Source organism: Cydia pomonella, chromosome 3 (assembly GCF_033807575.1).
Source record: "Cydia pomonella isolate Wapato2018A chromosome 3, ilCydPomo1, whole genome shotgun sequence".
Taxonomy (NCBI): Eukaryota; Metazoa; Arthropoda; class Insecta; order Lepidoptera; family Tortricidae; genus Cydia; species Cydia pomonella.
The window spans coordinates 27,544,027-27,559,954 of record NC_084705.1 but is presented as its reverse complement, the minus strand read 5'-3'; the positions used below and the strand labels follow the sequence as shown (position 1 = coordinate 27,559,954).

General features: G+C 38.7%; 2 protein-coding genes across 3 annotated transcripts in view; both read right to left on the bottom strand.

Moving 5' to 3' along the window:
* Positions 1-2,455: 2,455 nt before the first annotated feature.
* The window catches only part of LOC133516451 (uncharacterized), a 32,694-nt gene continuing 19,221 nt past the window's right edge, over positions 2,456-15,928 (bottom strand). For both annotated transcript variants that reach the window (XM_061849406.1, XM_061849405.1), the window contains 6 exons: positions 7,376-7,556; positions 7,005-7,192; positions 6,522-6,686; positions 5,412-5,624; positions 4,843-4,934; positions 2,456-3,544 (listed from right to left, as the gene is read on the bottom strand). In XM_061849406.1, coding sequence (XP_061705390.1) covers positions 3,421-3,544; positions 4,843-4,934; positions 5,412-5,624; positions 6,522-6,686; positions 7,005-7,192; positions 7,376-7,556 — 963 coding nt within the window. In that variant the 3' untranslated portion in view covers positions 2,456-3,420. The remainder of the gene's footprint in view (positions 3,545-4,842; positions 4,935-5,411; positions 5,625-6,521; positions 6,687-7,004; positions 7,193-7,375; positions 7,557-15,928) is intronic.
* LOC133516452 (uncharacterized) lies at positions 8,145-13,027 on the bottom strand. Its single transcript, XM_061849407.1, has 4 exons — positions 12,190-13,027; positions 9,628-9,779; positions 9,049-9,129; positions 8,145-8,830 (listed from the first exon to the last, which is right to left on the bottom strand). Exons 1-4 carry the CDS (start codon positions 12,256-12,258, stop codon positions 8,662-8,664), a joined length of 471 nt encoding a protein of 156 aa, XP_061705391.1. The 5' UTR covers positions 12,259-13,027; the 3' UTR covers positions 8,145-8,661.

The window sequence follows — 15,928 nt, the reverse complement described above, 5'->3', positions numbered from 1 at the left end:
GCGACGAAGCCATGAAGTGGCTGACTGGTCTATGTGTAGACATTTAATTAATTATATTGTCTCAATTTTTACGATATGTATGCCATACGATTAAATAAAAATTTAACAAAGACTTGGTTTTGGGATTAAGTACACAAGCGGACTTCTCCTTTGGGATGCAAATGTGGATGTTAGCTTATGTTGTAGTTGGGAATTGTTTTTTTATAGCTATTTGTACCTATTATGGTTCGTAGCTTCTTAGGTATCTATAATCACGTAGTTAGTACTAACTCTTTATTGTACAAAAACACACAGTAAAGTAACTTCAAATTAGGAAAATGTAAGTACTTAGATACAAAAGCGAACTTATTACCTTTGAAGGATAAGTTCGTCTTTATTATACCTTGCCTAGCGCTTAGTATAATACATTTTTATATTTTATAAAAACCTATGTTTGACAAAATCTTTGTGTTATGACTGTTCCACCCAACTGTACCTACACGTTTTGATCATATTACTACGTGGTCTACGTGACTCGTATAAACACGTTATCTGCATTCAAATTAGATAATATCCACGTGTACTTCCATTTTTTATCTCATTCATCACTGTTATAGCGATGGAGACGAAATTAGAAGCGATTTAAGGAAACTAACTTTACAAACTTATATGTGCGGGTGGCGAAATGTAATGGGCATGCAATCGCTATTAAGCATTGCATTAGAATGCGCGATTACAGCGAAACTATGGCCCGCATAAGTAACTTTGTGTCACGGGAAGCTGCAATTTTACCAAGTTATGAATGTCGGTGGTGAAATCAATAACTAACATCACCTTCATACATGTTCTTTAGCAAACAGCGCTTTTTGATGGTCGCACAGGTTTTTCATAACTTTGTTATCCTATAAAAATGCGTTAGCGAATGATCCAGATCCTGATAGGAAACTCGATTTTTACATCCGGTATGGTACATGTGAGGTTGTATTGTGGCCATGATAATGATGTCAGGTTACTCAGGTTAAAGACATTTAAAGAGTTATCACACTGATACGAACACGCCGCTTCGGTGTATGAGCGTGATCGAGCGATAAGGGAATTCGCATCCAATGTGAAGACCGTCTTAAAAGCTTAGCGCGTCTAAGGATTTTAAAATTTTGGGTAAATGTCCAGGGTGTCGCTTTTACAGAATGTACGGCTGAAATGAAGGCCGATGATCAGGCCCAGATTTAGAGACCTAGAGCCCATAGGCACTTGGTATGGCTCTTGGAATTTCCGTGCTTTACCCGTGTTACTTATTACCGTTAGTCTTACTACCGTTGTAACACGGGTAATGTTTTTTCACCGTTGTTACAACTAGCCGCTCTGGTAGTAACACTAGTAACAAGGGAAAATTACTTACTCGTAGTGCTAGAAGTGTTATGAAAATGGATATTTTACAAATCGTCTATTGTTAACTAGGACGCCGGAGGACAGAAACGCCTGTGTCTTTGGTGGATGTAATTCTCCTATTGTCGCTGCGTCGGATGCGGTTTAGAATCGATGTGACCCGCTTTCGCCTGATCGCATAAAAGTAGTCGGTACGCGCCTCGGCAAACATTCCTGACGCGCTACAGAACCGTGGCAATACGGAAGGTGGAGGTTAAGGAACGAAATCTCCATGTACCAAAAAGTGTCATCAAAAAACTTTAAATAGGTGGCGCTACAATACCTAGAGTACTTGAACAAAAAAATCAAATCATAGACAGCGCAATTCACTCCGTCAATAACGCCTAGGTTCTTAGCTACTCTAGCGCTACTCTGGAGAGATTTGGAACTATTATTTATAGCTGACAGCTGGACACTTTTGCAACAGTTCTACCATAAGAGATGCCACTCCTCTTAATTCCACACTCCATACGTGGCAACCTCAACAGGACTGGAGGCATCATTGTACTGGATACGAAGAGCATTATAGGCTTTCAGCGTGTAGTTGACCCACAGGCTACCCGTGTAAAATACTTGACTGAACGCTTTAAAAAGGGTGATTTTAACTTGTTTTGAACAACGGGCAAACCTACGAGTCAACATATTACTTCTGACCGCTAATGCTCTTCTTTCCCTCTCCAAATCGAGATCGTCCTTGAGGTCCTCCGTCACATAGTGCCCGAGGTATTTGTTATAAAATGACACACGGCAAAGACTAATTGTGCACACCTCGATCTCTTTTTGTGTACTGGCTAGTCAGTCAAAACACGCACTGTGCTATGCCCAGTTGAGCATGTGCTTTGGCAGAGAGTAAATAATGCGAACATGCCGACTCTCTTCTCTTCTCGGTGTTGCTCGAAGATTCTGACCTAATTCTTAGTCACGACTTGGGATTAAAAAAAAAAATCTGCACATGACAGATTTGTACCCACGATTTTTGACTACCTTGTATTTCACAAATAAAAATTAAGCATTCATGATAAGAAAACCCTGAAAATTAAACAAAAACTGATTAATGATTTCCCAATGAGCATTTAATTTGTAATTTTTTACCTATTTACACTAAGGTGATTTTATAAAAGCAGAAATTATAATGTTTGTTACTAATAAAATGGTTACAAAAATAAACATATCTAAGACAATGACAGTTAAAAACTTAGCGAAAGCTCGTTTTGCATGTAAGTACGAATATTTGTATACAATTTATAAAAAGTTGTACGTTTAAACTTCTGTTCCTAAAATAATATCAATATTCCGATCACAAAAAATATAAGACTAGGTCTGCTAAATATCAAATAAATACTGTTCATTCGATTAGATTAATAAATCTGACCGCGGCCGGCAAAACGTCCCACTTTGTCGCTTGCCAAAAGGACGCCATGACAGGTTATTCGTATAAAGAAAAATACAAGCAAATCTTCGTCCATATGGCAAGCGACAAAGTGGGACGGTTAGCCGGCCGCGGTCACAAATTATAAGGGGACAAGATTAATCAAATCTTATTAAAGTAAATAATTATAACTTTATTCATAGACGCGTTACAAGCCTCAGTTAGCTAATTGTTAATAATTGTCTATGTTTTTATAAGAAAGGGATAAAACATAAATTAACTAACTGAGGCTCGTACTCGTAGTTTTATGAATAAGGGGGTTCGTCTACACAATTTCACACATTTCATTACAAATTTCAAATATCGAACGCCATAACCCATCTTAACAAGTAAGGAACTCAAAACAAATATGGAACGCCATCCGAATCCCAACATTTAATTATGTAGGTAATACATACAAAAGAAGCTTTAGCTCAGTTTTTCACTTAAGGCCTGTGCACACCGGATGCGTGTACGACATAGACTTGCATGTGCACGTACGCGTTGTACAATACAGATCCTTATGAGAGACGGTGTGTTCTAGCCTTTATACTGGTCGTTGGCCGTGACATTCAGTCACGTACACGACACGATGACAGGACTCTTGCTTAGTTGGGCTTTTTCTCCGGAACGGCGCAATAGTCCGGTTTGGAGCAGGGACACTTCTCTCGCATCTTCAGGCCGCCCGCCATCTGTCTTAGGAATGGGTGCTGCATATCGCTGTAGAACGGCCTGGAGAAAACAGTCGCGTAAGCTGTGTTTTTGTTACTCAGAAACTAAAGTGGCAGTTCGATTCGGGAATCTACTACTGGGCTGATTGGCCAATTGAACACTCATTATAGTGTTTACATAACAAAGGATCTTTCCGGACTTCGCCGTTTTAAAGAATCGCGGTTCGACATTACTACTGCTACCCGGGGGCCTAGCCAGGCAATCGTTTATTATAGAGGATACTAAAATGAACTTAAATAATGACGTCTCGTCTCGCCTCGTCGCATCTGTGATCCCATACCACAGAATAATTAATAGTACCACCGTACAGGCCGCGTAGCCAACACGCAAATCGCTTACGCTCCGTAGCGATCGAAACGCAATTGTCACTGTCGCACTAATATGGAAGAGTGATAGAGAGACACAAAGCGTTTCGTTGTCGAAGCGATAGCGATTGTCATTTTGGCCAGGCCAGCAGAAAAGAAACTTCCTACAAAACCAAATTTTGACAGCGATTCAGGGACGAATCATGCTGTGTCTCATGTATGCTACTATCCCTTTCGGCTATTTAGTGTTGTCAAAATTCAAGTCATCTAATGTGTGGTCGTACACGCAAAGGGACGTCAAGTTGTGCCAACCCTAATAATTGCTCAAAGCAATGCTGATTACTGAGCCGAACGGAGCCGTGAATGCCCGAAAGGATCAGTTTCGCGTCCCTACATACATTTTTACTTTACGATTAGCGTTTGTCGATAAATGATTATTTTAATCACGCCCTCTGGTAGGCGCGAATGCGAGGGTGCGTCAATTACGAAAACATATAGATATCTATCGATACTGTAGATAGGGTCTAGCGTCAAGCCATGGAAAGGCTTCATTGTTGATTGAATAGGCTGACGGGAGTCAGTATCCTCCTAACAGCATCACTTAACTGACCATCGATGAACCTTATGGCTTTGCAATAAGTACAAGTAAGACACATACCACCTCAATCTATTAGACAGAGCACATGAGACATCGAGGTCACCACACACAAGCGCTCACGTTCAAACTTTGTATGGGATCGACACTGGTTATTTCAGTTATGCCTACAATTACGACGTACCCGTGTAAATTAAAAATATTAACAATAATTTAGCTTTTGGCTTGTAACTGGGCTATACAATGGTATAAAATTCAACTCGGTTGTCCTGCTCAAATGGTATCATATTACAAGTAAAACTGCACCTATGTGTGTTGACCTCGTGCTCTTTGTAAACGGTTCATAAATAATATGGTGTCTGTAAGTACGAATAATTAGTTAACACGATGGCACTGACCTGCACAGCATGCGGCTGATCTCCTCGTTGTACTCCTCGGTCGCACGCTGGCATTTCTTTCTCTGTTCTTGCTCCTCTTGTATTGCTCGCTCCTGAAAGTCATAGAGAAGCATCAGACACGTGTAGGTATTCTATATATACTAGGTATAGAACCGCTATAATTCGAACTTCGACACCTCGATAGGTAAGACGAAATCCTTGTTCACGTGAAACGAAGTTAAAGCCCAAAACCTAAAATATTTTAACTCTTACGTCGAATCAACCAGCGATTATTATCTTGACAGTACCTAGGTACCTAATCCAGTTTATCAAACCTCGTTAAAACGAATAGGAAATTTAAGTCGAAACCTCGAACTCCCTTCAAACAAAAAATCGTTGACAGGATTTTTTGGCGTTTTCTGTGCTATCCATGTTTCACTGTACACCTAGTTGAAAGTATAGCTGTTTGATGGAAAGTAAGACTGAGTAGATAACCAACTTACTTTGCGTCAAACAGCAACCAAAACCCTCCCTTACTTTGCTGTGTGTTTGTCTTTGATAAAAGTTACATAAGTTAGATAGAAGTTTACCTTGAGAAGTTTATTATACTCGATCTGCTTCAACAGATTTTCTTGATGCTTTTTCCTCTGCTGAGCATCTGTAAGGTCCTTGTGTGCTGCAAGTTGTGACAGCTGGTTGAACAGCTGGCGGTGGTACTCGTCTTGTTCCTGGAGTTTCTTTTGCAGCTCCTCTCGTGCTTGCTTACGGTCGTGGATCTGGTCTATCATGGCTTTGCGGACGTCCTGTGGGACAAAATAACGATATTAGGGTGTGCGATTAACCTTTTCAACGCTTTCTCCCTCGCATCAAAATGTGGCATACACGCCAATATGTTAACTATTGAGAAACGAATTTAAACCTTATCTGTCAACAGTAAAATTGCTTTGACAGCGTCTGCCATGACCTCTTTAGTGGTCGTTGGCGTGGTAGGCACGACAGCACACGACCACTTTAGTGGCTCTTGGCGTTCAAAAGGTTAAACGTCAGGTGAAATTTAAATTGGTTTTCGATACTACCTAGGGTCCTAGCAGGCTGCAAAAAGTGCTCTCTATTTAATAGACCCTAAGTATTAAGTATTTCGACAAAAGCAATTAAAATGAAAAAATTACCTACCTATATAAGTATGAATTTCAAAATCTACCACCAACAAATTTTAAAGTGGATAAATTACTTCCTTGGGTGAGACTTGAACTCACGGCCTCTGGATCGATACTCAAGACCTCATCCATGGCCAGCAAATTTTCCCAACATATGGGTCTAGGGGATCGTAGCGATATCGTGTTAATAGCACCGTTCACAGGTGTTTCTATTTTATATAAATTAATTTACCACCAACAAGTCAACAGAGCCGTAACGTTGGTTATCTAAAAGCAGACTGACCTGTTTTGTCCTCTGCAAGTAGCTTTAGATATTTTACATATGGTTTCTCTCCATCTCGCGTATAATTTCGTCATTGGTAAACTCGATCATACTATGGTTTCACTTGTTGTAAGATGCTTACTTTTATTAGGTATCCTAAAGTCTGGTACCATCTGCATTCTCGAGTGGCCTTCTGAGATGCGGATTCCCTTCCGCATCTCAATAATTTTTTGGTTGCTCGGTTTCTCTCGTTTAGCTAGAATATTATTGTAAAGACTCACTCTGTTAGTCTTCTGCGACCAGCTGAGGTACTGGCAGCGCTTCTCGTCGACCACCTTCTGGTACCGCGCCGCCTCCTCGCGTATAAAGTCGTCGTTGGCTGACTCGGAGGCGCGCATGTTGTCACGTAACTCGATCATCTTGCGGTTGCATTCGTCTAATTCACGCTGAGGGAAATAAATACAATTTATATGGGTTTATACTGTGGTTAAAAGTAGCTAGTTCCTAATATTGTATTCTGTTTTTTGTGGTTTTACTATTATATTGATATTATTGGTAGGAAGTTTTCCTCTCAATGTAGCAGCAGTTTTAGCTGCGTAGTCGCATCTGATCTATTAAAGTTGTTATCTAGCAACTTCAGGTATTTAACAGGAGGCTCCCACATAAGGAAGACCGACGATCAGTCAGAAACCTCTGGTTCAGCAGTAGAGTCAACAGATAGACGACCTTCGGCTAGTATGGTAATACGCAGGTTGTGTTGTTACCTCCTTGCGTCTCCTAAGTTCCTCTTCAGCCTTGATTTGCGCCAATCCCTGTTCGCCCAGGGACGCCCAGGCGTCTTCTATGACTTGGTGTTCTTGGGCTTGTTTCTCCAAGTTTTGTTTTCGCTCTTCGATGGCTAGTGCTCGATCGTGGCCAGTCTTATGACGAGCTTCTGCACGACGGCGTTCCGCTGAAATCGAGAATAATTCCGACATAGCACGACTTGTTAGCTCAAAAAAAAAAGGTAGACTGACAGACTGAAACTTGATTAAGGGAGGTAGCCAGTCAAATCCACTCCCTGGCCAAACCTTATCAAAATCAGCTTTATTAATGTCCCATTATAGTTGAAAGCAACAAAAACTCCCAGGCGTACCTTCCTCTTCGTCCTTAATAGCCTTGTCCCACAGCCCCCTAAAGTACAGGGTCTCCTGCTTGAGCCTCTCCTTCTCCTGTTGCTGTTTGATTTTATTCTGTTCTATCTGATACATGGAGTACTGGTGACACTCCATGTCACGGCGCGTGCGCTGTATGGCGTCGTATTCCATGCGAGCTGCCTGTAAACCATACATAAAGTCGTATATTGTACATAATACCTAACTACGCAGGAAATGACCATGTAAACCCTGCTTATTGTGTGGTAACTACATGCAGATTATCAAGCAAATAGTCTACTTACTGCAAAACCTACGGCACCGCATGAGACCTTACCTATCGATTTTCTTGATGCTATAATAGCATCGACCATCAACCATCGAACATTTGTTTATTCTCCAAGAGATTACTTCGACTGACTAAATTTCCTGGGCGTGTTATTTTTTGGCCTTCGGGTTTTCCACTTGAGCAAATATATTAGGCCCTTCCTTATTGTTTTAGGCTTGTACAGTCAAGTGTATATAATATGGGTGCATATAACTTACTCAAAAATAAGTCACATAGTTCTTAATTCGACGATATAAGAGCTATGGGACATATTTATGATAGGATATGTTGTGTGCACGGAATATTATAATGAGGTAATTACTATTACCTTATTACTATTTCTGTGGTTGTGTGCACTCATATTTTTACACTTGACTACCATAAAATAATGTTAACACTGAGAATGTGCTAACCAAAGCATCGGACTCCTTCATCGCGACTTGGTACCACATCTTGTCCAGCTCCTTCTCGGCCTCGCGCCGCGCCGCCTTTTCCCTCATCTGGTACAGCTGGATGTCCTGGGCTTCCATTGCTCGGAGTTTTACTAGGCAGGGCATCACATGGACACATTTCGATCTAGATAACATTTTGAGGATATGTACGTTATTACAGTCAGCTGCAGATCGAGATACCTCACTCCCCCTGAATACGAATTTGTATGCGAGAGGGCCAGGCCACAGACTTGATCGCAATTTACCTATAGATTTTAACAAATCTGTCTTGAATACCAGCGGTTTTCGTTTTAGTCTATATGTACAGTACAGCGAGCTGCGAAATTGCGTGGGAAAATTATGAATGAATTCACTTTTGCACCTGATGGTACGAGTACATTTTAATCTAAACGATCGCCCCGCCCCGCTGTCTACCAGTGTCCAGTTTGCGGCGTCAGACGTATCTACAGCTGATTGTATTAATGTCCTTTAAAATACGTAGGTTCCGGGGCCAGTGGAGTGTCATAACTTACAGAGGTGTATCCTTGAACTTCTCCGAATGTTCCTTCTTCCGTTTCGCGATGAGATACGCCAAGCGCTCCTTCTTCGCCTGCCACACCGCTTCTCTTCCCGCTTGCACTTGCGCTACGAACTTGCGGATGTTTTCTTCCTCTTCTCGGGTGTACAGCTCTTTTAGACTTGATGGTCATGGAAGATAGTTATACAACTAATGAAGCTAGTTGTAGTAAGTGACCCCAAATACAAAATGAATTAGGTACTACTGGACCCAAAGATCGGTCTGCACTTTTCCCTTCTTAATATAGTCAGAGAAAAAATGCTATGAAAACGTTAATAGTTTCGAAATAACAGTTACTAAACTCTTAACAATAAAATGATAAGGTTTGGGTTTGGTTACCTTTGTCTTTTCTTTGCTAGGTCAGCTTCGTAGGACTCCATGCATAACTCAACTCGGCGAGCCACATTGTTAAGCAGAGATCTAATAAAACATATGAATTAAGTGGTAAGGTAGGTACGAGTAAGTCTTACTCGGTGTTCACGTCATAAAGTTAATAGGAAGGTAATAAAAAATAGAACAAGATATGATGAACATTACATGGAGCTGTACGTTTTTGTGAAAACTAGATTGCTGTATACCTGACAATCTAAAAACTCGTGTACGACATTTTTCGCAGACGTACCGTTAATAGAACCCTAACGGGTAATAAAATTAGTAAAAATTTAAAATGACACCTCAAAGTTACACCGCTTATTTTGATCGGAAACCTCATCGGGACCTTGAAAACAATGTTTCAATAGAAAAAATTGTGTAATTCAAAATTATCTGCTTTGAAAGACGAAGTGCGCTATTTATTTTTCGATTCTGCTGCCTTTTCTACTGACAAATTGGTTAACGAGACTTAAAAAATTGCTTGTAACACCATTCGCTGGCGTTCGGTTTCACTTGCTAAGGAGATAGAGCTAGAAATAGACTTGCTTGCGATCACAGCTGATGAAGAAATCGCTATACTGCTGGTCTTTGAGCTCCTTAAGCTTGTTCTCCTTGCCCTTCCGTTGCTCTTCCTCCTCAGCTCTCAGCTTCCGCACGAACTTCACATATCTGAACGTCGAGTCTAGCACGCGGGACGTCTGGATATAATTGCAAGACCAGTTACAATAAGTCAAGATAAAAGGGCACATTTACATCATTCACAGAGGAGGACGTGATATACACCGTTGTATATGTATACCGTTGTTTTTCTGATAAGGCCTTTACGAGCGTGTGCACTTGCCTAGGGGCCTGTGTATTTACATATTGATAAGTGTTTAGTACGAGTTTATACATTTGCTACTAAACGTACGTACTATCTCGGACACCGCACTGTCTTTAATTTTTTGGTTGGGTTAAATATAATTCCGGTGTTACAACAACGCTATACTTAATATACAACATTAAAAACCTTTTTTTCAAACAAAACACATTTTTGAAAATTAACTATGGCATTTAGGTTCCTTAAACGTTCTTACCCATACCCCGAAGTTAACGGAATGAAAAAACAATGCGAAGAATTTTCTCTATATACGGATATATTTACCTACCTATTTTTTTTGGTCCGGATACAAAAATGGCATTTCTATTGGGCGATTGTGTATGCTTAAAATTATAAAAGTGCTTAACCGCTGGTACCTGAGCGGTAGTTACACTAGGTACAGTCAGCGTCAAATACTTTGTACCAGTCAAAGTGGCCAATTAGTTCGGTACACCATACTAAATATATGGTGTACCGAACTATTTGGATACTTTGGTTGCTACAAAGTATTTGACGCTGACTGTACCTACCTAAAAGGTTTCCAAACGAGAGGATCTAATACTGGTTCGTACCTAATGAGCCTATGTTAATTTTCTGATGACAATATATGAAAGGGTGTACAATTTTGAAAACATGAATAAACCCCTTAGTTTGTTATACTATCCCATTTAACTCATAACTCATAACATCTTTATTGCTCATATATTACATTGAATACAGACCCTGTAAGGGCACAGCAATTTATTCTTATACTATAAGTACTTATACTTAAAACTAATATTATTAATTACATTACATTGCACAGCGATGTAGGTAAAAATAAACCTAAAAAAAAAAAAAAAAAAAACTAGCATTCTATTTTGTCGGAAAGGTATCTTCAAAAAACTCCTTCAAAGAATAATAACTTTTATCTAATAAATAATTATTTAAGGCGGTTTCAAATGATTTAGGTTTTGCTATTGATTTTATTGCTTGTGGAATTTTGTTATATATTTTAGTGCACATCATGTGAGGTCCTGAATGATATAATGTTAGGTTGGATGTGGGTAGCGCGAGGTTGTTATTGTTTCGGAGGTTTAGCGGTTTTGTGTGTCGTTCTTTGGCTTGTAAGAAAAGATGGCTATGGGCTTTTACAAATTTACATATTTCTAATATATATAAGCACGTTAGTGTTAAGATGCCTAGCTCCTTGAAATAGGTTCGACAGCTGTGCATTTGTTTTATATTTATTATTATTCTGATACACTTTTTTTGTACAGTGAACAGACTGTTTACAATCGTGCTATTTCCCCAAAGCAATATGCCATAGCGGAACAAGGTGTGAGCATAAGCATGGTAGGCTGTTAAAGCAGTTGTTATATTCGTAGTCTTTTTTAATTCATGCAGTGCATACGTAAATCAGGATAATCTACTAATTAATTGTTGTATGTGGTCCTTCCAATTTATATGTGAGTCTATATTTAATCCTAGCAATGAAAACGTATTTACAGATTCTAACTTATTATTTTTAAATGAAATATCTATTGTTAAGGGTTTTTTTTTTGATAAGGCCTGAACTGCATTAGTTTGGTTTTGTTGTAGTTTATTTGGAGATTATGGTCAGTTAGCCAAGATTCTAATTTAGAAAGGGTAATATTAAGGTAAAATTTACAGTTACTAACGCTTGAGCACGGAAACACAACGGATATATCATCAGCAAACAAAACGCTTGGTGAATCTATAATTTTTGGTAGATCATTTATATAAATTTATAGGTAGATCATCAAAAAGTTGTAAAATCAATTTAACAAACATGTAACCTACACCATCCGAGCGATTTCTTAGACTCTTAGAGCAGGAGTGGCCAACTTGATTAGACCCAAGATCTCCTGGTTACTAACGAAACCCTGTGCGATCTACCAATTACATACTTCTTGAAACCTTAAATGAAACTGGTCTACGTATTTATATTTCTTGACCGCCACCCTTGTCTTAGAGGGTTGGAGCTACATATGTGCCTATGTGAATAAGGTACCAGTGGCGGGGCAACACCAAAATTTTATGTGGGCAAGGTACATTTAGCGAGGCCCTCTGGTAGCGCAAGAAATAACGAACATTTTTACGTTGTGTCCGAGATATACTTATTTGAGGCGCGAGGCCTCGGACCGCGAGGCCCCTCGGACCGCGATGCCGTAGGCGGTGGCCAACGCCTAGCGCCGCCTCTGATAGGTACCATGTATTAACTTACAGTAAATTCTTGTAAAACTTACGTAATAACAGTCAGGCACGCCGCGGGGCCCAGGCCCATCCAGTGGGACTTTTTCTCGCCGTGGCTCCATAATAAATTAACTAGGTATTTTCTTGTGTCTCGTATCTATACTACAAATTGACATAAGACATCAATAATGACTTATGTGACTTAGGTAACTGTCATTTAGTAATGCATAATAACAGCCAGTATGTGTAACAACCAAAGAGAATTTGAAATAGAGGTGTGTTGTCAAAGAAAACTTTTTAGCGACGTAAATTTACTGCCATCTTTCGACACATAATTAAAACTTTTAGAACGCCATTTGACTTTGATCCTTACTACCTAAAGTTTATGGCGCCATCGCTCGAAACGATGCTGCTTTATACCTTTGGCCTTTGATCTATTATTTGGCGCTACTTTTTGATATTTAACAAATTATGGCAGTAGATTTACGTCGCTACAAAGTTTTCTTTGACAATACACCTCTATTTTTAATAGTACAACTAACCTATTTTGGTGGGTCTTTTTGTAAGTTGGCATTCTGCTGTCTGCTTCCGTTTCAGTTTTGCTAGATCAGGTATGTATTTACCTGCTCCAACTACGGATTAATTTCGTATAAGTACATATTCAAGGGACCTCTTCATGTTTGGAAGTCGATCAAAATGCAATATAATAACACGAAAGTGGAAGACCGCTCAAAAACGCTTCGCCACACAAACGTAGTCCCCATTTTCCTCTATGGATATTAACTTTATGGAAAATATTTTAACAGCTATGCTTGTTTGTTTTTAGGGTTCCGTAGCCAAATGGCAAAAAACGGAACCCTTATTTTTTAGATTATTCATTATAAGAGTTAGGGGCTTTTGTTTTTAGCTTCTAACTCATATAATAATTAAAATAAGTGAAACTAAGCGGCATACGGCATAGCTCCCAACAAACATTATACCGTCAGTTACAGGCTTCTTTAAAACTTTAATCTTTTGAACGGCGTTATAATAATCTCAGTTATAGCTTGGAACGTTATAGAGGAGTTAAGAAATAAATTCCACTCCAACAGTGGTTCTAGAGCTACAATGGATGATGTTATGCAGAATTGAGAGTAATAATAGTGTTAATTACAGCTACTGGAGTCAAGCTTTATAGCTTTAACCTGTTTGTAACACTTAAATCTTTACAACAGCGCCCGCTGACACTTACTGATGTTTATTGTTACTTAATGGTTACTGTGAAGTATCTTATATATCTTTAGGTGTTGTGATAACTTTAAGCTGCAGGCATGGGTTGCATAAAAGAGTTAGTCAAGTGTGTCGTAACACCAGATACTAAAAGCGTTGCATAACTCTCTTATGAAGTTTCAAGCTTTAACGTAAGTTTTGCTTATGCTAATTGTGTTAGCCGAGTACCTTTTTGAAGGCTAAAGACTGCACAATACTCTCGACTAAAGATGCTGTATCTCAAAAAGTGTAAATGATGCGTTAAGGGAGAGCTAAAGCTGTAATAGCAAGTTCGCCATTGTTTTAGTAAAGTAACCTAAAAATGTACTTGTTTGATCAATATTTATGTACAAAATACTCCATTAATAATTTTTATTTTATCATTCTATCGATGCCACGTAACTTTACTTGCCAATGGCCGACAAAAAGAACAAGTTGCTGATAAAACTTTAAGGCGTCTATTTTATTAAGCATAAGTTTTACTTTAAATCTTTAATTAATCCGGAGCGCGTTAAAATTAAGATGGAAAACATGGTATACACTTACCGTAAAATCGCAGGCGCAGCACTTTTTCACTTTTCACACGATAAAACTTCTTCTTCCTAATAAAAACTTGCGAGCAGATCGCCATTAAATGTTGCTGTGATAAGTTTTATTTTCTTTGTATCATTTATTTTATAAGTTTGATCGTTTTGGATTTCTTTGAAGCTAATACATAAAAACAGTACAAAAAGAGTTCTCAAAAAGCGGTCACATATTTAATTGAGAATGTTTTAGATATCTAGTACGCGTTAAATCGTTAACCCACTCTCTCTTATAGGTTTAACAAGTTTAAAATTCTTAACTGAGGGTTGTCTCACAGCTATTGTGTTAGCTAATGATTCTATGAGAACGTAGAACCGGCTAAAGTAATAGCTGAGGGTGAATTAACTCCCTTCTAAGTACTTCTAACCCTTAAGTAACACTGTTGTATAGGCTTCCTGACACCTTTACCTGTAAAAAGTGGGGCCTGATTCGTGGTTATAAGGGTGGTATAGAGTCCTCTACCAACCTACTACAGGTATTCTTAACACTCTTAATTCTCAAATGAGAGCATTATAACAGTGATATGTAGGCTATTTTGACGCTGTCATGTTAGTTGGGCTATGATTAATATACATCAAATTGTGTAAAAATAGTTTTCTATCATGTCACTAGGTATTTAGGGAGGGAAATGAGGACTGTGTTACATTTGTATGGAGAAGTGATCGTCCACTATCCTCTGAATAACTAATAATATTATGTCATACATCTAGCTCTAAAATCTAATTGACATCTCATTTATTAAAATCGGTCCAGTAGTTTCGAAGTTACGGTGGAACACCTTTAAAACTAACTCCCTGTTGGCTTTACCGTACGCACGGTCACGATTGAAAATATCGATACGAAAAAAGTGCATAAAATATGTATACACGACTTTATTGCCCATATATTAAGGTAGTGTATACATATTTTTGGCACAATTTTCGTATAGATATTTTCAGACGTGACTGTACATTTATATTTTACTACTAAAAGTAGGCAAACAAAATTTATGACAATTTATTAAGGGCTTGTTTCACAATGTTCAAGTATCGAATAGCTAACTGCCAGACAAATTTTCATGCAAAACTTAGCACTTTACTAGTTAATTTTATTTGAAGATCGTGAAACGCCAACGATGACTTTATTCGTCAGATAAATGGCAAGTAGCTTATTGACTTATTCAGGACACTAATTGGACCTTGTGAAACAGGCCCTAAGTAAATTAAACATTATTTAAAGACTCATTTCTTTAATCAACTTTTTATAAAATAACAATTGAGATCAGAAACTATTCGACTTTGAGATGAAAATCAACATAAAACTTAAGGAACTAAAGATGTCTTATTACTAAAATACTGATTAGAGTCAGACCAAACTAAGTTGGCAGCGATTTTGTTAGCCCAGATGGTGCAAGTGTTATAAACGTCATAATTTCATAGAAGTTTGACGTTTAAAATAACACTCGCTGTCTCGGCTATCAAAATCGCTTGTATCTTTACTTGGTCTGACTTTAGTACCGAGCGGTCACTAACTGATACGGTGAACGTAAAAATTACCACATGTACGTGGCCATCATAGATTTTACCCTTTTGCAATAATAAAATTTACGAACGATCATGACAACTATGATTAATCTAACCTAGTGAAATCAGGGGACCTACCGCCAACATCGAAAACTGTTATCTGCCTCTCTATCGCTCTTGCGTATTCGAGTGACAGACGCAGATAAAGACATAAAGACATTTCCAATTTCGATTTCCACAGTTTTCTGCTTTCTGTTACTTTTTGAGGTTGAACTACTAAACTTTTTTGTGGAAACTGGCATGTAGAAATATTAGTCAGACCAAGAACTTCACTTCACAATTATAATACTTGTCTTGGTCTGACTCTAGGCTCTTGGAATGGATCTAGACTCCACACCACATCCACCTAATTTAAACTTTCTCTGGAGGGAAGGAAATCAACTGTGGCCCGCATCCC

Bases quoted from the DNA above. Each gene is read 5' to 3' on its own strand.
- LOC133516452 (XM_061849407.1), bottom strand. From the start codon at position 12,258: ATGGAGCCACGGCGAGAAAAAGTCCCACTGGATGGGCCTGGGCCCCGC. The intron at 9,780-12,189 runs GTAAGTTTTACA...AATTATATCCAG, and splicing joins GCGTGCCTGACTGTTATTAC to ACGTCCCGCGTGCTAGACTC. The intron at 8,831-9,048 runs GTAACCAAACCC...ATGACCATCAAG, and splicing joins CTAGCAAAGAAAAGACAAAG to TCTAAAAGAGCTGTACACCC.